General features: G+C 43.4%; 1 protein-coding gene across 1 annotated transcript in view; it reads left to right on the top strand.

Annotated features, from left to right (window-relative positions):
• Positions 1-21982, top strand: part of ZDHHC9 (zinc finger DHHC-type palmitoyltransferase 9) — a 51333-nt gene that overhangs the window by 4846 nt on the left and 24505 nt on the right. Inside the window, exon 3 of the mRNA XM_056107724.1 lies at positions 12763-12923. Coding sequence (XP_055963699.1) covers positions 12763-12923 — 161 coding nt within the window. The remainder of the gene's footprint in view (positions 1-12762; positions 12924-21982) is intronic.

Raw genomic sequence — 21982 nt, 5'->3', positions numbered from 1 at the left:
GATTCCCAGCATCCCATATGGTCCCCTGAGCACCGCCAAGGGTAATTCCTGAGCACAGAGCCAGGAGTAACCCCTGGGCATTGCCAGGTGTGACCCAAAAAGCAAAAAAAATGAGGATTTTTTTTGGGGGGGGCAGTTTGGACCACACCCTGTGGTCAGTCCACTTTTATTTATTTATTTATTTTGGCTTTTTGGCTCACACCTGGCGATGCACAGGGCTTACTGCTGGCTCTGCACTCAGGAATAACCACTGGCGGTTCTCAGGGGACCATATGGGATGCTGAGAATCGAACCCAGGTTGGTCGCGTGCAAGGCAAATGCCCTACCCGCTGTGCTATTGCTCCAGCCCCAGGACTTACTTTTAGAGGTGCTCAGGGAACCATATGTGTGGTGTACAGGATTCAACTTGGATCTGCCAAATGCATGGTAAATGCTTTAATTCCTGTACTATTTTTCTGTCTCTTTAAATTTATTTTTTAGTTTTTAAGATGTTTAAAAGAATATTTCGGGCTACATCTGACTGCTCAGGGCTTACTTCTGGCTCTGTACTCAGGGATCACTCCTGGCAGGGCTCTGGGGACCGTTGTGGTGCCAGGAATTGAATCCTGGTCAGCCATTGTGCAAGAAAAGCACCCTACCTGCTATACTGTTGCTCCAGCCCCTTCTTTAATTTTTCAAAATAAAAACACTTTAATGTTTCTTCTCTTTATTGTTTGATACTTGGTTGTGGTACTTGTGGAGGTGGGAGGATTGAACACTATAGTTGTGGTGCTCACACAACCTTGTTGCAGTGCTCAGTTGGGGTTTGCCTATTTCGTTGCTATACTGGGGATCAAAAATAGCAGTGCTGCCAACATCACACTCAGTATGTTGGGTAGAGGTAGAATTTGACCTCTGGGTCTCATACCTGCAAGACTTCTGCTGAGGTCTTCTTGAGGTAGCCTTAGGGCTCAATGGTTGCAATTTTGCCTTGGGGAAGAGATTCCAGACCAGTTTTTCCCTGTGTGGGAGAGCTTGAGACCACACCCAGAAATGCTCAGGCACTAGTATTCTTGGCTCTGTGCAGGAGAAGCATACATAGTGCTAGGGATTGAACAGGAGTTGGATGCACGCAAGGCATGTGCTTTATCTTTTATATTATCTTTCTGACCTGGGAGTCAAGATCATGAGGCACATCTGGGTCTGTATTTTAGTAACAGAGTCATGCTCATGAGCAAGTACCCATTTACCTGCAGTTGTCTGTGGCACAATACTGGGTAAACCAGATGGCTGGAGAAGCCTGGTTGGGCACATGGGTCCCCCTTGATGAAACACAAGCAGCTTTAGTAGTGCCAGTCCACGTCTTTTTAGTTTTGATTTGCTTTTATACATTTAAACATTTCAAAGGAGGGACCTGTAATTTTCAGTGGACACATTACACTGAATACATAAAAAGAAAAATGTCTATTCAGGGACCAGTTAACTCTGCATTATTAGAAGTGTTTTTAAAGAAACTGGGTGGGTCATTGCTCAGTGCTGGTATCACAAAGTACATTCCTGTCTGGGATGGGAAATTGGGCCAGATTATCACTAAGCTCATTGCAACTTGGAGAACCTGAAATTCTATGTTTCTTTTGTCTCTCTGGAAGATTCAAATACACATGCAGGAAAGGAGAGTCTTTATCAATTATATTAAATTGTCTTTATATTGAAGGGCTCTTTAGGGCTCTTTATATTGAAAGGCTCTCCTAAAGAGCCTTGAATATAATCTCAGGGCTAGGATGAAGGAGACGTTACTGGGGCCTGCTCGAGGCAATCGACTATATTGAAGGGAGGAAATTGTGTAGTGCTTAAGTAAAGGATTTCCTAACTTTTCGGTTTTGGTTTTGGTGTTATACCTGGCAGGGCTCAGGGTTTACTCCTGGTTCTGTGCTCAGGGAGTCACTCCTGACAGGACTTGGAGGGACCATATAGGAGATCAGATCCGCATCAGCTGCATCAAAGCAAATGACCTATCTGCTGTACTATCACTCCAACCCCAGGATTTCCTAACTTATTCTTAGGGTGAGGAGTTTAGGAAATGTGAATGCGTATCCATTTTCAGTTTTGAGCATATGAACCATTCTTGTTCCAAACCGTATCGAATTTGTGTGCAGAACACAGTCACCAGCTTGGCGAGAAATTCAGGATACTAGAGCATAGAGATTCCCAGAACTTTTGGGCCTACCACCCACTTTACAGAAGTGAAGTCACTCAAGACCCTCCTTGAATAAGAAAGCACCTCTCAATTGCACCTGAAGCTACAACCTCCCTTCCTTTCTCCCTTCCTCAGATCCTTTCAGCACTGCCCACAGGGTGGTAATCAGCATTTGGGGAAAAGAGGGCTATAAGGTTAATGACACTGACTACCTGGAAGCTGTCCAGCCACTGAGGGTGTAGTGTGTTATCTAGTCAAACTCAGCTTCCTATTAAAGTGTTGTCCTGGTGAAAGGACCAAGTGTGCTGGCTTCTGGAATTGGCTTCCTAGCAATCCTTTTTTGCTTTGTGACCAGACTGCTAGTGAGGTTAAGGTCCTTGAACATCTCTTGTGGCTGGAATGACTTTATGACTCTTCACCCCAAAATTGTTTGCTGTTGTATCAGTACTTATGCTTCACAGCTTTACAACTAGAGAGAGTTAAATCAAGGTGTTGTCAAACACTGTGGAACTGACCTTCATTGGTGCTTTCAATGTACTGAGGTATGGGTATAATGAATTGGAAAAAAAACTGTAGTACTGCATAACAAGGGCTGGAGCGATAGCACAGTGGGTAGGTTGTTTGCCTTGCACGTGGCCGACCTGGGTTTGATTGCTTCATCCCTCTCAGAGAGCCGGGCAAGTATCGAGAGTATCCTGCCCGCATGGCAGAGCCTGGCAAGCTCCCCATGGCATATTCGCTATGCCAAAAACAGTAACAACAAATCTCACAATGGAGACGTTACTGATGCCTGTTCGAGCAAATCGATGAACAACGGCAGGACAGTACTACAGTGCTACTGCATAGCAATCATTCCACTTTCTAGCCTATCCAGATTCTACCGCTCTTCTAAGACCCTTATGTCCTCCTTCATGAAACTTTCTCTAGTAATTTCTGCACTCACAGGATTAACTGTGTATACCATTTATTTATTTTTGTTTTTTGTGGGCAACCTGGCATTGTTCAGGGTTTACTTCTGGCTCTGCATTCAAGGGGAGCTGGAGGTGGGGAGCCATATGGGGTGCCAAGGATCAAATCCTGGTCAGCTGCATGCAAGGCAAGAGCCCTGCGCATTGTCCTATCTCTCGGTCCCCTCAATGGTTTTTGTTTATTGATTTGTTTTGGGAGCACACCTGTCTGTGCTCAGGGCTTACTTCTGGCTCTGTGCTCAGGACTCACTTCTGGTGGTGCTTGGAGGGACCATAGGGGAAGCCTGGTATAGAACCCAGGAGGGCTGAATGCACGGCAGCACTTAACCAGCTGTACTATTGCTCCTAGTCTCTTTAATTGTGTGTGTGTGTTTTTTTACTATTTCTTTATAGTTCACATGAGAAAGTTTTTTTTTTGGGGGGGTCACACCCTCGCGATGCTCAGGGATTTATTCCTGGCTCTAACACTCAGGAATTACTCCTGGCAGTGAGTGCTTGGGGGACCATATTGGATACCGGGAATTGAACCCGGGTTGGCCATGTGAAAGGCAAATGCCCAACCTGCTTTACTATTGCTCCAGCCCTGAGAAAGATCATTTCGTATGTGTTCCTCTTTCTCCGACTACACTCAACACGATCCCCTCCATTTCCATGCACCTTCCAGCAGATTGCAGGATTTGCTCTTTTTAAATAGCTGAGTAGTATTCCATTGTGTATGTGCTCCACAGTTTCTTTATCTAGTTATCTCTTAGGTAACTTGGATTGTTTCCAGATCTTATTGTGAATAATGCTGTAATGGACATAGGTGAGACCATTCATTTAATGGGAAATCCTTAGAGGACATTTCTTCTATTCCTGAATTCTGTGGTTATTGCATTTTGAATTCTGCATGGCAGGGAGTACCTCCTGTGTCTGTGTATCCCCCACTATGCTCTCCTTACATAGAGGAGATAGTTATTAAATATTGCTGAATGAGTACATTGTAGATGCACTTTAATGGACCCATCTAAATTCATATAGTCATAGAATGGTTGAGATAGATGAGGCAATGGAGACTAGCCTGTTCGAAAGAATGAGGTTATCTCGTCAAGATTGCTTTATCAGTCAATGTCTATCTATAGGACACTACCTTTTATCTCATTGTTAACTTTTCAGCATGGACTTCTGAAGACTTTCAAATTATTAAAGCAATACATAGTGCTAGATGCTAGACCAGCATATCCTGGCGTCATGTTAGTGTTTTTTATTTTTCAGGGTTGGGGTGGGGTGGGTTGGTGAGGCACATCTAATAGTGCTTTGGGGATATACCTGACTTTGCGCGAAGGAACCCCTGCTCACAGTGTGGGATTGCATCAGGGTCAGCTGCTTGCAAGGCAATACCTTACTTCTGCACTTTCTTTCTGGCTCCTAGCTCTAGTGTTTTTAATTTACTTAGTGGCCTCTAGGTTATGTGGGCCTCACCAGCGGATGCGTTTCAAAATGAAGGCAACTTGAAATCTGGTAGCGTTGGGGGCAGGGCATTCTGGTAGACTTGAGTAGAGAGACACCCATCTCTTCATGTGATCTTAGGAGTTTTGTAAATTAACAAGGGAATCATTACCTCTGTTGCCACTCCTGATCTCTGTACTAGGTTGAGGACAGATTGGAGAAATGTAAACACTCTTTGATCCTACTTTGTTATTCTGTGGGTGAAAGGGGTGCTATGTCCCTCTGGATAATTAGAAGAGAAAAGGAAGTTTTGACAGCACCAAGTTACCAGCTTAAGACCAAAGCCAAGCCCTGACATGGCAGAAAAATCATTGCCTGCTGTGTCAAAGTCCAAGTGAACTTGGAAGTGGAAAAAGTGACTCTGTTATGATCTCTGCATATGAATTCTCTGGAAAATTGCTCTCTGGAAGTTTAGGCCTGTGCTTCAAGTAGCCTAAGATTCTGTCTGTGACCTGACCAACCAAGTGATTGTCTTAGAAAGGTATAGTTGCCTCTTTGATATCAATCAATCTGCTACAGTGCTTAGCTAAACTTTGACTTCCTATAAAGTGTGCTCTCTTGGGGGCTGAAGAGATGGCGTAGCGGGTGAGGTGCTTGTCTTGCACACAGCCAATCTGGGTTCAATTCCTGGCAATGTTTGTTGTCCCCTGAGGATCACAGGAGTGACTTCTGAGCACAGAGCCAAGAGTAGGCCTTAAGTACAGCAGGGTGTGTCCCCCCCCTACACAGAAAGTGTGCTCTTTGGAGAAAGGTTGAGTACTGTCTCCCGAAGAGCATGCTTTCCCTGAACAATTCTGTATGGTTCTGTCATTAAGAATTTATCTGTGTATTTTCACTGTCTGCTACTGTGGTGATGAATTTTAGTGTCAGTCTGTGCTGAATGCCTCTGCTATCTTTTGAGAATGAGTCTTAATTGTGTATAGTGATCAGCTATTTTGGGAAAAGTGAGCACAGAGAGCAGGGATGTCCCCTGGACTGCTGACATCAGTTGACACGTTTTTTGAGGGAGAGAAGAGACCTCCTAAATCTTCCTCCTGGGAGATGTCAGAGCTGGTATTGTGTCTAAGAACAAAGGAGGCACCTCATGCCTTCTTGCAATAGCAAGAAGCTAGTGAATTCAGGGCAATTAGGGGGATGTTTTTAGAACAGAGCAATGAGAAGACAGGAACCTTATAATGATGATTAGATAAGACCAGTTAATGGAAGGCCTCAGAATACTGGCTTGTGGAATTTGAGGCTAAATATAATAGGCAGCAGGAATGTGTTTTAAGTTCTTGAGCTTAAAACATAATAGGAATTTGGTTATATTCAAAATTTGTTATATTTTTATACAGAAATTTGGTAACTATTTAGCCTGCTTGTCGCATAAGTGATTTTGATCCTCCTCAGTGAGAGGATGGCTCATTACTTCAGAATTGCAAATGCCCATTTGGTTAATTTTCCTCATTGCTGGAACAAAGCAGGGTGATGCATTCTTACAGAGCAGTAAATTTGGAGGTTGATTTAAAATTGATTTTTATTTTATTTATTTATTTATTCCAGTAGGCGGGGGTCACACCCACCAACGGGCCCCCTGGCACCATGTAATCCCATCAATGGCCAAGACTCAGAGACTATAAAACCCAGCTCCTGGAACCGCGCGGCCGCATTTGCGGCCACGCGACATCTTATTATGACATCTTATTATCTCATTTCTACTTTGGACAAACTGGCAGGCTACCGAATGTAACCTGCCCACACGGCAGAGTCTGGCAAACTCCCCGTGGCGTACCCAATATGCCAAATACCAGTAACAGTGATGGGTCTCATTCTCCTAAAGAGCCTTGAGTATAGCACTTTCTTAAAAATCTCAGGGCTAGGATGAAGGAGATGTTACTGGGGCCTGCTCGAGGCAATCGACGAATAACAGGATGGTCGTGATTCGTGATTCGTATTTATTTTTGGTTTGGGAGCCCACACTTGGCAATGCTCAAGGATTTCTCCGGGATCTGTGCTCAGGAATTTCTACTGGTTGGGTTCAGAGAACCATGTGGGAATTCATGGAATCTAACCAAGGTTGGCTTAATGCAAGGCAAACACCCTACTCATTGTATTTTCTCCAGCCCCTTAAATTTGTTTTTAGTGTCCAAGGAAATGTTTCCTTCTCAGCAGACCCTGAGTATCATCAAAAGAACCATGAACTAATTTTGTAGGTGATTTTACATTTACTGTGCTCTAGAGGTGTAGATAGTATGTTAGAAACCAGACACTGGATTCATATGAGGGTGAATTTTTAGCAAAGGGCTTATTTCTGTAATGTGGGACCAAGTGCCACAGTGGGGCTCTACTCCTTGGGCTCTTTCTGCCCTTCCAAGGACATCTCTTCCATAAAGCCCTCCTTCACAGCAGCTATGGGAACAATGTTAAGCAGCCTCCAGTTTCCCAAGAGAGTTCTTCTCTGACCACTCACAGTCTCTAGCATCTGAATCACCATCCTAACACTTGATTGTTCTTCAGCTGTTTTATACGGTAGCTAATCTTTTCCTAACAAAATCAACCCACTTTCTCTTGTTCTTCATTTATTAGAGTCATCTGTATGTATTGGCTGATTTATCGCACTGATAAAGAGCAGCAGAGAAAAAAAAAACAGAGTGAAAAGTTCTTAGAGAGACTTAGAAGCAGAACTCACCAATCCACATAGCTGGTCCTTGAGGCACAGCCTTGCCATGCAGTCTGTCTACTTTCTTACCAGCTCGACTTACCAATCTCTTTTGTAAGAGTTGTCTCATGAGAATTGTAGTCTGCATCACTATCATTGTTTTTTCTGGTAAACTAGTGTGCAAAGGAGAGGGGATGGGACATGGCATACCAGCCCAGCCTGGAATTGCTGGTTACTGCTGAACAGTTCCACCTTGTGAGTACTGAGACACATTCGAGTCCTATTATCTAGCTCGGCTATAGAAGCTCGAGATGAGTCAAAATTTGTAGAGGGTCATTGGAAAGATAGAGTGGGTAAGGTGCTTGCCTTGCATATGCCCAACCCAGGTTTGAGCCAGCACCACATAGGTCCCTGGAACACCAGCAGGAATGATCCCTGAGCATACCCAGTAGTAAGGTCTGAGTACCACCAGAAGTGATCCTTGAGTACAGAGCCAAGGGTAATCCCTGCGCACCACTGGATGTGGCCCAAACATTTTCTAAATGTTGTATGGAGCCAGGGAAATGATTGAAAGAGCTAGAGCCCACATAGGAGACCTGGGATCAGTCCCTAGCACCACATGGTCTTGAGCACTAAGCCAGTTGTAGCTCCTGAGCAATGTCAGGTGTGTGGCTCCAAAAGAAACCTGTGAAGGATGGCTTAATCTGACATGTCTCTTCATAGGAACTTGATTGTGTTTATCAGATTAACAAGGTGTATGGGGGAAGCAGTTCCTTCTTTCTGGAAGGGGGAAGATCTCTTGGTACTTCGAAGACGAAGAAAAGTTTTGTTTTAAGAAGTGCATGGAAGATGCAATATAGATACAAAGTACTTGAGCGTTTGAAAAATAGCTTTTGTTTGTGGATCTAGTCTTTCATTAAGACAAATTAGTGATATTTGAGGATCAGTATTAGATTTTGCAGGTGAGGTAGGGACTGGGGCTTGAACTCAGGGCCTCAAACATACAAGGCAAGTACCTTGCTGCTGAGTTACATTCCTGGTCTGTGCTCGTGACTTGACATGGATGTTGGGAATTGTCACCAAATCTTCACATTGCTTATTCCAGTCAGCTTGTTGGAGTTCTGGGTCTAGCCTAAGGGGTTAGTTTTGATACCATTAAAGACAGACACATGAGTCATAGTTCACAGCAGTCTTAGTTGCTGGCTCTCTAAGTTTCCTCTGACGTAGACTAGAAAGGCCCACATCTGCTACCCCAGTCACACCCACTCACACCCACTCATCCAGTGACAACTGGATGCCAGTAGTCTCATCTCTGGAGAACAGTACAATAGGCTTGTTGTGTACTTGTTGACAGAGAGAGTGGATTGTTTTAGCAGGTGCAGAAGATGGTCTGTGTGGAGATTACAGAGACCTTTATCCTTGATAGCATAGCGTAATTCAAATCTAAGTTGTTCTTTGTCTAGTCGACAAGCAGGTGTTGGAATGCGACTCAGTTAAGCTTTGGTGTCCCACTCCGTGCATGAGGACAACATTAATTTTTTTTGTGTGTGCATGGTGGTTCTGATCTCTGTCTCTTTTCCCTATGATAAAATGAAACTCTTCAATGGCCTAGCAAAGAGCTCTTGATTTTTCCTTTCTCTTTTTCCCCCTCACTGGGGGGTCCCAGAAAGTGGTACTGTCAGCATCACCTTAGCACATGCACCAGAGGTTAAACTCATGACTTAGGTGCCTTTCAAGCCTTTGATTCATCCTTATTGGTCCTTTCTCCCTAGGGATCCCATCAGCAGAGCTATCCAGATCACCTCATTATATGGGGGCGGCACCAGGGCTTGTGACTGCAGCCTCGGTTTGCCTGGCAAGTGTTGCCATGGAGCCATCCATCGTCTGGAGCCCTAGGTCTGATTTTTCTAAGACTTTTGATTAGAGACTAAACCAAGAGCAGTTTGATTCCTGGAAACATTACATGTTTGTTCTTAAGAATGAGCTTAGAGCTGGCCAGTGACTCAAAAGAGGGCTCTTTTCTGTTAGTGTGTGGCAGTTTCACTAGGCATGTTCATGAAACAGAGCCTCAGGTTTCTCTTTTGTCCTTTGTGTCCCTGATAATGTGGAGGTGACTTTTGTTTCTAAATTCAGTTCTTGATTACCAGCACTAGTGAAGGGAAACAATGGCACAAAGAGGTGTATGAATGGATCTGTTGTGTGCAAACTAGTTTGTCCACAAGCTAGTGATAGGCAAGGACCTTAATTACCCTGAAATCGAACAGATTTTAAGTTCGTGGAACTTACTCTCTACCCGTGGCATTTAAGAGGAGGTAAACCTTAAAAATTACAGCTAAGTCCAAGGATTTCGTCGAAAACATAAGGCATTGGGTTCAGAGATAAAGTGCAGTGGTTAAGGTGCTTACCTTGCATACAACCAACCCCACTTTCATCGCTTCCCGCCCCCAGCACTATATATGGTCTGAGCACTATCAGGAGTAATTTCCTAAGTACAGAGCAAGGATGAAGCCCTGAGAACCTCTGGGCATAACCCCCAAACAAAACCAAAAACTCAAGACTTCAGAGATAGTACGGTGTGTAGGGTGCTTTTCCATGCATGGAGCCAACATGGGTTTGATCTCAGGTAACACATAGGTTCCACTAAGCCCACCAGAATTGGTACCTGATATAAGCCAGGAGTAAGCCCTGTGCACTGCTGGGAGCCTCCTGACCAAAATATCAGGCAAGCAAAAAAAAAAAGCCAGAAAATTTTCTTTCAGTTCCACTATATATACTCACTATCATGGCAAATTGTTCAACCTATTATTGAAGTTAGTTTGCACCTCCATGTGGCTGTATGTGGTGGAGAGAATCTTTTGGGGATTATTCCAAAACTTCAGTGAGTGTACTACCTGGGACTAAACATTTGCTTTGAACAGATGCTTAATTCCTGTGCTGATAAGTTATGCTTTTTCTCTGAGAAAAAACTTTCTCAGCTCTCCCTCTGATCCTTGCTCATCCACTTATAGTATGCCTCTAAAAGATCTTCAGGCATTAGGGTTGTGACTGAAATATCAGAACACATGCCTTGCGTGGTAAGGCTCTGGGTTTGATTCTCAGCACATTTTATCTCAGGGGGGAGAAAAATGGGTTAGCGATAACTCTCATCATCATCACATATTTCCACTTATTTGGCTTAAAATGTAGTCCAACTCTGCTGATATTTGTGAAAAGCTTTTTTTCCATACTTGTATTAAGCTGTGGGAGATAGAGAGCCATAATGATAACATTAATATCTAACATTTACTTAGCATTTACTGTCTGTCAGGTGCATGTCTAAGAACTATATGTCTAAGAACTATTTATGTGCATGCGATTGATTCACATGACTCAATGAAGTGCTGTTAGTCTCCTCATCATAGATGAGGAGACTGAAGTTAACTAAGTCATCCAACTAGGAGTTACTAAAACCAAAAACCCAACCCACGACTATATGTTTTCCTGCCCCCTAGAGGCAAAGTTCTTGCTATTATTGTGAAGTGCATTTTGGGTAGATGCAGTCAGTGTGTTGAAAAACAATTTGGCCTAAATGTGGTCAGTATACTGAAAAACAATTTGGTCTCCAGGCCTTCTCAGAGTCCTGATGGACGACCTTCCCCCACCCCCTTCTTCCTTTACTTCCTCAAGCCTCCGGCAACCACGCCCACTTCCTACCACTGCTGCCATACCTGCTCTTCTCCTGACCTTGTTCCAGAGACACAAATACATCTCAAAAGAGATCACCCAGCTGCAAAAATTTCTTGGACACCTGTTCACGGCTGAGATCTCCTGGTATTCTTGGAGAAGGGCATCCAAACAAAGCCTTGGAAGCAGCCCCCACGTTCCAAAGCCACTACCCAGTTAAAAATCTAACTCCAGCCAGACTGCTGAGTTAAGAATTCTGGATTTTTTGGATTATGCAGCTACAAAGGTGGCCACACAACATCTCCAGTATCTACCTACAGCTGACATCACAGTGGTAGATAGATGGGATGTAACATAAGAACCAATCCATCTCCACTAACAAAAACATTTCACACAGAAGGTTAACTTGCAGCAACAGCTTAGTAAAACCTCAGACAAGGACTGAATATTTCCGTAGTGAGATATAACAATTTTCACAAATTTTCCTCTATTGAAACAGTTTTTGATCATTCTGTTAGCTATTTAGGAGTAACAAGGAATATAAAATAAATTATTTTTGGCCTGCTATGGGGGCAGGCTTGAGAGGATGGTTGGGAAAGTGGAGACAATGGTGGAGGAAAGTTGACAATGGTGATGGGATTGGTGTATGAATATTGAAGGCCTGTAACAAATCATCATGAACAACTTTGTAAACCAGGGTGTTAAAATAACGCTGGGGAGAAAAAGAAAAACAGTTTGGAAACAGTACAGGAGTTGAGAAGGAGAGATCAGTGCAGTGAAAGATACGCCTTTTGATGAAAGCAAGACTTTTCAGAATCCTGGATTATTCTCTAGGAAGTGGATAGAATAGATTTGACTGCAGAGATACAGGGTAAGACTTGGAAGAGCTAATGTAAACAGCTCAGGGTAGTGCCTGGACTGTGGTGAGCCGTCAGTAAATTGTGGCTGTGATGATGATATAGATGGCTCCAAGATCTGAGAGATGATTTGAGCTAAAACATCCAGAGAGGAAGGGAGATGACTTTTCAGATGAACTGTGAGGAAAGAGGGGGAGTGAATCTGATGCTGGGAAAGGGTGCTAAGGAGATACAGCTTGCCTATTCCCTTGTTTATTGTTAGCTCACTTATTAGCTGAGCTAATTGAGGAAACAAGAGGAATGATGTTGCAAAATTAGTCAATAGCACTGAAGCCTGTCATTGATCCTGAAGCACATCGGACACTCCCTTTGTGATGCTGACACCCTATTTCATGAATGACTGCTCCTTGATCTTTGGGGAGGAATGGGAGGGAGTTTGGGTCACACCTGGTGGTGCTCAGGAGCCACTTCTGGCTCTGTGCTCAAGGGTCAATATGTGATGCTTGGGGGGCAATATGTGGTGCCAGGGGTTAGTGTAATGCAAGTACCCTAATCCCTATACTATCTCTCCAGCCCCCACTCCTTGTCTTTTTTGCCACTTATTCATGTTCATACCTGGAGCCAGTTAGATGTGGGTATGAAAAAACCCTAGAGAGTGCCAGAATAAGAACAACCTATGGTGCTTAACAAGTCCAAGCTTGTTGCTTCCCTCTCTTTAGTAGGTGAGAACCTGAGGCATGATAAAAATGGGTTTCCCAGAAGGCTTATAGGAGGGACTAGTGCTTGGGATGGGGAAGGTTCCTTGAGACTGTTCTGTATGTTATAGATGACATAGATAATTTTTACTATGTACAGAGAAAACATGTTCCCTGCTTTTAAGGTCCTGCTGGTTTTGTGGTGGAGACCAAATATGCTGGTAATGATTCAAAGTCAATACAAGGATAGGTATAACAAAATGCCTGCTTTCTTCAGATGCCGCTACCTGGCCGTCCAGCTGTCTCCTGCCATCCCCGTGTTTGCGGCCATGCTATTCCTTTTCTCTATGGCGACACTGCTGAGGACCAGCTTCAGTGACCCAGGGGTGATTCCTCGGGCTCTACCAGATGAAGCAGCATTCATAGAAATGGAGATAGGTGAGTTTTCCAACCAATTGGCAAGGCACCGTGTAGTGTGCAGCTCTGATCATTATAGCAATTGCAGATGATTAATCACCTTATGAGCTTTTCCTTCTGCAATCCTAACTTCATGACCACCCTGTGAAATTGTTAAGACGTAGCAAGATTCAAATGCCATGTGCTTCATTCTTTCCTGTGTTGGGGTAAATTTCAGGGGGGTGTCATGCCCAAGGTCCTACAGCGCCATTCTCAAGTTGATGGTTTTTAATTTAGGTGGGTACTGGCGGGGGTGGGTGTCATTCATATTTTGACTTATTTGGGACCACACTGGGTGGTACTCAGGATCTACTCTCACTTCTGTGATTGAGGGATCCTCCAGTGCCATGGATTGAACCTGAGCCCTCTGCATGCAAGGCATGTGCTCTAACCTTTTGACCTAACTCTCCAGCCCATCCAATTTTTTGATGGATGCCATAAACTTTTTCTTGTGTCTACATGCCCATACACACAATTGTTATGTTTTTTTGCTTTACAGTAGTGGTTTCTCATGGACCTAATTCCAACACCACACCCATCACCTGTGTACCCATCTCCTTCCCCCGCCAAGGACTACAACCCCTCTCCCTCTCATCCCCCCAAACTCAGTTGTGTTTGACTTACTCCACTATGCTGCCTTTGGACCTTTGTTGCTCCCTCGCTGTGTGTTTTAGAGTTCCACATATGAGAGAAGTCTTTCCATACACAGAATTTTGGACTTCATTTCTAGATTTTTTTTAGATTTGAAGCTTATTCACGGGCTCCCAAGCAAAAATTCCTGCTTTAGGGGAATATCACAAAAGTTAGCAGAGACAGCTATGGAGACAGGAGCCGTTAAGTGTTCTAGGAAGAGTAAAGGATGCTGTTAAGAGGCTCAGTGTGGCTCAGTAGAGGATCCTTTGGGACAGTGATGAAGTGCTACACATCACCACACACTGCACAGGAAGCAGTGTGGCTTCACTAATTGAAGCAGAACAACCGAGAATATAGAAGAGGATGTTTTTCCTGGGAGCTCACACTAGGGAAGAAGGCTGTAATTATGGAACTAGCAAGATTTGGAAGCCCACCAGCCCTAACGGCAGTGCCAATCTGAATTATTTTTAAGTATGGCATCTACATAATATGTGTCAGTATCTAAGCCAGAGAGAGTATAATGGATATCAATTCATTAACCTTTAGTTCTTTCTTTTTTCCCCCATGATCCTTCTTCCCTCAAGCCTTTCTAGCTCAAGGGTTACTCCTTCTGCACTCAGAAATCACCTCTAGTGGTGCTTGGGGGACCATATGGGATGCCCGGGATCAAATTTGGGTTTGCTGCATGCAAGACAAGTGTCTTAACAGCTGTACTATCTCTCCAACCTCTTTACTTATTTTTTTTTAATTATTTTAGTTTGTTTTTCAGTTTGACTTTTGTGCCATATCCAGAGGTGCTCATAATTTATTTCTGACTCTGTACTCAGGGATCACTCCTGGCAGTACTTGGGTTACTGAGGATTGGACCTGCATCAGCCATGTGCAAGGCGAGCGTCCTACTGACTGTACTATTGCTCTAGCCCTAGTTCTTTTTTTCAAGAAAAATATTGTCAATCCCCATTGTAAAAAATATCTTACGTGCACGTGGAGGGATGGGAAGATGTGAGTTGTCGGTGGCCTCTTTGGGCAGTTCTCTCTCTCACCGCCCGAAGTTCGGTGCTCTCAAGCTGCTGTTTATGGACCAGATTGGATGGCTCCTCCTTTGTGATCTGCTTCTGTGTGTGCCTCTGTGCTCTCTTCTGTCTGTCTCTCTATTTCTGACTCTGTCTCTGTAGTCTCTCCTCTGGTCTCTTCTGCTCTCTCTCTCTCTCTCTCTCTCTCACCCTTCTGCTTCTCTCTCTGGAGCCTGACCCGCTCTCACTTCTGACTCTGACCCCCTCCGCTCTTACAGTCTTAGTTTATATAGAAATCACATGGGGTGGTGACACAAAGGTGGGTCGAACATTAACAAATCAACAAAGAGGAGTAAGACCACTCTCCAGGAAATTAACTCAAGGACAAAATCTCATCTAAAGAGATTACTCTGGATTACTTGGAGATCAGTTTAAGGGCAGGATACCATCCAGGGTGTGTTGCTTTCTTCTTTCCTCAGCTAGTAATCCACTTAAATAGTTGTAGTAAATCTACTTCTAACATTTCTAGCAATGTAATTCTGTATGAGCACAGTATATATCAACTTAAAGTTTGGTTCTTCCTGAGGACGTCTTACTATATATTCCAGACCACAGTCCTCAGGCCAGGTTAGTCTTCCTAGCCCCAGCAGGGTCCTAGTCATGTCATTACTTTTGGATCATGACAGCATTTATCTATGATCATGATCTCAACTTATAGTTGAGTATTGTGGCGCTTTGGCCTGGCCCATTTTGTTGCAGGGTAGCTCACAGCTTGCCTGGGTCCATTCAGTCCCTCATCAGGACCCTGCTTTGGGGGTGCTAGGAACTAAGGGCAGTAGAGTTGAGAGAGCAGATGCCTTTGGAGTAAATATTTTTGGAGTCAATCAACTCCCAAGTTACAAAGCATAATATTAACTGTCTTCCTGTGTCCATACAGAAAGGACATTGCTTTAAGGTAAATTAAGTTCCCTGTGGCAAGGCTGAAAGGACAAACCCAATGTTATCCTACACCTCATCATTGCAGAAATAATTTTGGGGAGTTTTTTGGTTGGGCCCACACCCATTAATGCTCAGTGTTGACTCCTGGCTCTGTGCTCAGGGATCATTCTTGGAAGTGATTTGTAATACTGTTAATGATAGAGTTTCGTGTATACAACCTTCCAACACCACACATACCACTAGGGTTCATTTAATCTTTAGTTCTTTCACAACATTTCTTTTGGTTTGCTTTGGTTTTAGTATAATTATATTTAAGTAAGAATATAATCCTGGGGCCAAAGTATAGTACAGTAGGTAGGTTGCTGACCTTGCACGCAGCTGACCTGAGCTCAATCCCCGGCATCCTATAGGATCCCTTGAATCTGGGGGGAGTGATTCCTGGGCCCAGATCCAGAAGTAACCTCTAAACACTGCCAGATTTGATCCAAAAGGAGAAAAAAACAAACCCAACCCCCACACACCCCCAAAAAAACACAAACAAAACATAAACCTGTGGAGAGACTTAGTGGGTATTATGTTACATGTATATATTTTTGAGAGAATTTGGTTTTTTGTTTATTTGGCGGCCATACCTGTCTGTGCTCAGGGATCAGTTCTGGTGGTGCTCAGGGGACCATAAGCAGTGCTAGGAATAAAACAGGGCACATGCAAGGCAAGTGCCTTATCTCCTGTCTCTTGGGTGCTGAGCGAATTTACATATTTATAAATATCTTCTGCTGATCTAAGGAAATAGTCTGTCTCTATTTTCAGATGGAATTTTAGACCCTTTATTAAAAACTTTACTGGTTTCTTTCCTCGTGTCTGTACTTCTTGTATTGAATTTATTCCTTGTATTTTTATATGCATGCTGTTTGCTTTTTTGTTTTGAATCATACATGCTTTGGGACTACTCCCAGTTTAGTGTTTGGTGGTCACTTGCATAGGTGCTCAGAGGTTCATGTGGTGCCTGGGATCAAACCTGTGGTTTTTTTTTTTCTTTTTGGGTCACACCCAGCGATGCACAGGGGTTAGTCCTGGTTAACGCACTCAGGAATTCAGAAATTACTCCTGGCCGTGCTCAGGTGACCATATGGGATGCTGGGGAATCGAACTCGGGTTGGGCCATGTGCAAGGCAAATGACTTACCCGCTGTGCTATCACTCCAGCCCCAAACCTGTGGTTTCTGCATGCAAAGAATGTGCTGCAATTCATTGAGCCATCTCCATGGCCCATATGCATGCTGTTTTCGTTTTTTTTTCTTTTTTTTTCTTTTTGGATCACATCCAGCAATGCTCAGGGATTAATCCTGGCTCTGCACTCAGAAATTCCTCCTGGCAGTGTTGGGGGACCATGTGGGATGCCAGCAATCGAACCCCGGTCAGCCGTGTGCAAGACAAACACCCTACCCGCTGTACTATTGCTCCGGCCCCACATACTGTTTTCAGTGAAATGCTGTCTTCCATAGGGCTGGAACACAGTGGTAGGGTTTTGTCTTGCACACGGCTGGCCCTGCCGAGCTGGGTTCGATTCCTCCGCCCCTCTCAGAGAGCCCGGCAATCTACTGAGAGTATCTCACCCTCACGGCAAAGCCTGGCAAGCTACCTGTGACGTATTCAGTACGCCAAACACAGTAACAACAAGTCTCACAATGGAGACGTTACTGGGCCCGCTAGAGCAAATTGATGAACAATGGGAGGACAGTGCTACAGCTGTCTTCCATTTCTTAGCATTAGGGATATGACTCAATAATTTTATATGTGTGTGCGCCCACACGTACATGTATATATGTGCGCATCACATGTGTGAGACTCAGAGTTCAATCCCCATCATTGCAGAAATAATTTTTGGGTGTTTTGGGGGGGAGCTGACACCCAGTGGTACTAAGTGTTGACTACTGGTTCTGTGCTCAGAGATCACTCCTGGAAGCTTCTGGGGAACGTATAGGGTGCCAGGGATTGAACCGGCTTTGGCTGTGTACAAGGCAAATACCCTACCAATGTAACTAGGTTTTTGGTCCCAGAAGTATTTTCAGTAATGCAAGGTAGTTTCATTGAACAAAACTTACTTTGAAATATGTGAGAAGAGAGCAAGGGGGAAATAATGTGTTCAAGAGAGAACACAGGCTTCTCCAGAGTGGAAATAACCAAGCCAATAAAAAAAAACCTTGGAAACAGCCCAGAGAGATACATTTTCAAGGGAGAACACGGGCTTTAAGAGCAGGCTACAAAAATAATTAAAACTCATTTCTCCCCAGTTTAATTGGGATATAATTGACATAAAACATCTATAAATTTTAGATATTCAACCTGTTTTCCTATTCTCTGGCTGCCTTGAATGTATTGACTTGATACTCTTTTGGGGTGCTTTAAATATGTTCAGTCTTTCACATCTCTTTTCAGTTAGCCGTATTTCCTTCTAGTTTTCTAATCTTGGTTATTAAAACTACTTGAGTAACTTTTATAATCTATAGCTTTCTAGTGGACTTACTTTTCTTCTGTTTGGTTTTTGGGCCATACTTGGAAGTGCTCAGGGCTCAGTCTTGGTGATGCTCAGGGGAAACACAGGGTATTAGGGATCAAATATAGGTTGGCCCACATGCAAAGCAATCTCCTGCTCACTGTTCTATTGCTCTAGCCCCGCTAATGGACTTCTTTGAAGCATCCCAGCCTGCTTTAGTGAGCTAAGGGGATGGAGTTTTGTGTACATCTGGACTTGAACTTCTTAAGAATACATTGAAATATAAACTGATGAAGGGATAGTTGTTGAATCATTGTATAACTAAAGCCAATCAGGAACAGCTTTAACTTTGTATCTCCCAGTGATTCAAATGAAAAAGATAATGTCGAGGGTGGAATTGGTAGCTAGGTGTTGGCTCCTCTGGGGTTTGGTGGAGACCTGGTATGGTTTGTAATAGGTAGGGCAAAGATAGGGAGAGAGAATTAATATCATTTTCCCTCCATTTGGGTCATTTTCCCTTTCCATCTTTCCATTCCCATCAAGATGGTGCCCTGACTTGTCCTTTGTATCTCACTGTGGGTCGTTAGCAGAGTTCACTAGATCTCAGGGCCTGGGATTGGACCCAGTTTCTAGTTAATTATGTTGTGAGCTCTGCATTTAACTTGTTTCACTCTGTGGACAATTGCATTCCTGAGTTCAGATGTGTGTTTATGTTAGCAAGTTTCAGTCAACATACATTCACCCCTGACAAGGAATGCTATGGATGGGGGTTGGAGAGTGGTGGAGAGAAGGCATATGACTGCCTTGTTCCTTTTTCTTGGGGTGGGGGGGGTATCACACCCTGTGATGCTCCTGGCTCTGCACTCGGGAATTAGTCCTGACAGCACTTGGGGCACCATATGGGATGCTGGGGATAAAGCCTGGATTGGCCGCGTGCAAGGTAAACGTCCTATCCACTGTACTATAGCTCCAGCCCTACCTTGTTGCTTATAGGGCAGATCATAAACTCTATCTCCTGGAAGCCGTCATGTAAATGCACATGCAAAGGAATATGAAAAATGTCAGACTGACACTTAGAAGCGATCCTAAAGGACATCTTGCCCCATCGTTTAAAAACTTGTGACACAGTGTTGTTGTTTGATTTCACAGCAACCAACCTACTCCACCAAAAAAGAAAGGGAAAAAAGTCCCATATGGCAGATATTTTAAAAAATCCAAGTGAATCGAAAAATACTCTCTTTTTAGCATATACCACACAGCGAGGGTACAACGAGCCAGGCACTTTCATATGCTGGGGGTGGCGTGCAAATTGATACAATCTGTTCGGGAAGCAATTTGGCACTAAGTGATTTGAACTCTAATGGTTCATACCCTTTGCCCCCATAATTCCACTTCTCTCAAGATTTCACACTGAAGGAAATTACAGGAGTTAGACAAATTACTGTAGATGGATTTTAATGTATTTTTCTTTTTCCTTTTTAAAAATAAATATGGGGGTAGGACCACAATGTTGCTCATTGGTAGAGCACGCGCCTCAGATATGTGAGGACCTGGGTTTGATCTCTTGACACTGAAAAAAAGGCCTGTCTGTTTTAAATGTTAACAACTTAATATGTTACTGATAAAACTTCAGAATGCTTTCTTTCACTTTTAGATATAAACTAATTTCAACACAAGAACATCTGCTTGATGGGTACGGCATTTGCCTTGCATGCGGTTGACCTGGGTTTGATTCTCAGCATCCCATTTATAGTTCTCTGAGCACCACCAGGAGTAATTCCTGAGTGCATAGCCAGAAGTAACCCCTGTGCATTACCGGGTCTGACAGAAAAAAAGAAAAAAAAAGATTATCTGCTGCTTGAGAAGGGGAAGCTAGGCTTGGAATTAGGATGGTGATTAAGAGGAAATTTAAGTTTTTTTGTATGTAGCATCACTTAAATAGTTAAAAACCAGAAAAAAATTAAATGCCTGACAATATGGAATGTTTAAAAACTATAGTATATGCATATGATGGAATATTATATTGCCAATAGTGATGTTCTCATGGAGAAAGTGATCAACCATGAAAAATGTTCACAGCATAGTGTCAATGGAAAATATTGTGTATAAAATTGTACATTTCATATGTGCTCATTTTTTTAAAACCAGGAATTTAAATCATCTATTTAAGAGAACATAGGGGGCCTCAAGAGACAGTACAGGGGCTAAGGCACTTGCCTTGCAGGCAGCCAACTAGGGTTCAATCCCTGGTATCACATTTGGTTCCCTGAGCCCTGCTAGTAGAGACTCCTGAAGGCAAAGCCATGGGTAAGCCCTGAGCACAGCAGGTGTGCTCCAAAAGTCAAAAAAGCAAAAAACAAACCAGAAATAAACTTACTAGAAATGCCTGAATATCTGAGTTGAGAAGCTGTCAGTGATTTCCTTCTTATTTATATTTTCTGTGTTTTGGTTTGGGGACTACACTTGGCAGTGCCCAGGAGTCAATCCTGGAGGTGTTCGGGACCGTATGTGGTCCTGGGGATTGAACTGGGGTCAGTCACGTGTAAGGCAAGTCCCTTTATCCTTATACTATCTCTGTTTTTATAAAATGCTTTTGAATTGTACATTTTCAATGGCAATTCTTGTAAAAATTGTCTTGTCATTATTGCTCTGGTACATCATTTTAAATGTCTGTATAATAATCCCTCTTAGAAATCCCTTATAATTTACTTTAACTCTTACTCTGACACGTTAATATTTCAGCAATTGAAAGGGTCTTGGTGAAAATTGCTGTCAGTGTCTTTTTTTGTATATTTCTTTGTAATTTTAAAAATAACTTGTTTTTGTGGTCTCCGAAGTGGTGCTCAGGAGGCCTGAGAGCCCCCATTGGAGATTCATGGGCAACCCCAGTAATGCTGGGCATCCTCTAGGGCACTATTGGAAGGTGATTAGGAACTTCCTGGGCTGCTGTCACCAATGTTTGGGGAACCACTAGGTGTTAGGAATTGAATTGGAGCTGGCTGCTTGCCAAGCATGCATGTTACTTAGCCCCTGTACTATCTCCATAGCCCCTCTCTTTGTGATTTTGATAAGTTCCTATAAGTAGAATTGCTGGGTTAAAAAATTATAGATAGGGCTAGAGAGATAGTACAGCAGCTAAGGCACTTCCCTTGAATGTGCCCAACTGGGGTTTGATCCCTGGCATCCCATATGTATCCCTGAGCATGGCCAAGAGTGATTCCTGAGTGCAGAGCCAGGAGTAACCACTGAACATCACCAGGTGTGCTCCCCAAGCAAAATAATAAAATTTGTATACATACATGGTTGTAATTTAGATAGCACAGTGGTAGGGCGTTTGCCTTGCGCACAGCCAGCCCGGCTGAGCTAGGTTCGATTCCTCCGCCCCTCTTGGAGAGCCCAGCAAGCTACCGAGAGTAACTCGCCCGCACAGCAAAGCCTGGCAAGCTACCCGTGACGTATTCAATATGCCAAACACAGTAACAACAAGTCTCACAATGGAGACGTTACTGGGCCCGCTTGAGCAAATCAATGAACAACGGGAGGACAGTGACAGTGACAGTATACATATATACACACATCTTTAAAATTGTGTTAGTTGCTGCTCTGTTGCTTACTAGTAATGTATAAGAAAGCCTTCTCCTTGGGGGTGGAGTAATAGTACAATAGCTTTGGCCCTTGTCTTGCAAATGGTCAACCGGGGTTTGATCCCTAACACCACACATGGTTCCCTGAGGACCATCTGGGTGTCATCCACCCCACCCCAAAAAAAGCCTTAAAGAAAAAGAAAACATTCCCATATTTGCCAATGTAATGTTGTGTTTTTTTAATATGATAGATGGAAATGCTATCTATGTTATTTTTTATTATTAGGTGGTTGGGGCTATTAATATTGTTTGCCGTTTGTATTATTTTAGTGAAGCAAGGTAGTTTTACTGAAAGAAATTTACTTAGAAATGTGAG

This window comes from Sorex fumeus, unplaced genomic scaffold (genome assembly GCF_029834395.1).
Source record: "Sorex fumeus unplaced genomic scaffold, SorFum_2.1 ptg000171l, whole genome shotgun sequence".
NCBI lineage: Eukaryota > Metazoa > Chordata > Mammalia > Eulipotyphla > Soricidae > Sorex > Sorex fumeus.
Note: the sequence above shows the minus strand (reverse complement) of the source record. Positions and strands in the feature narration are given on the sequence as shown.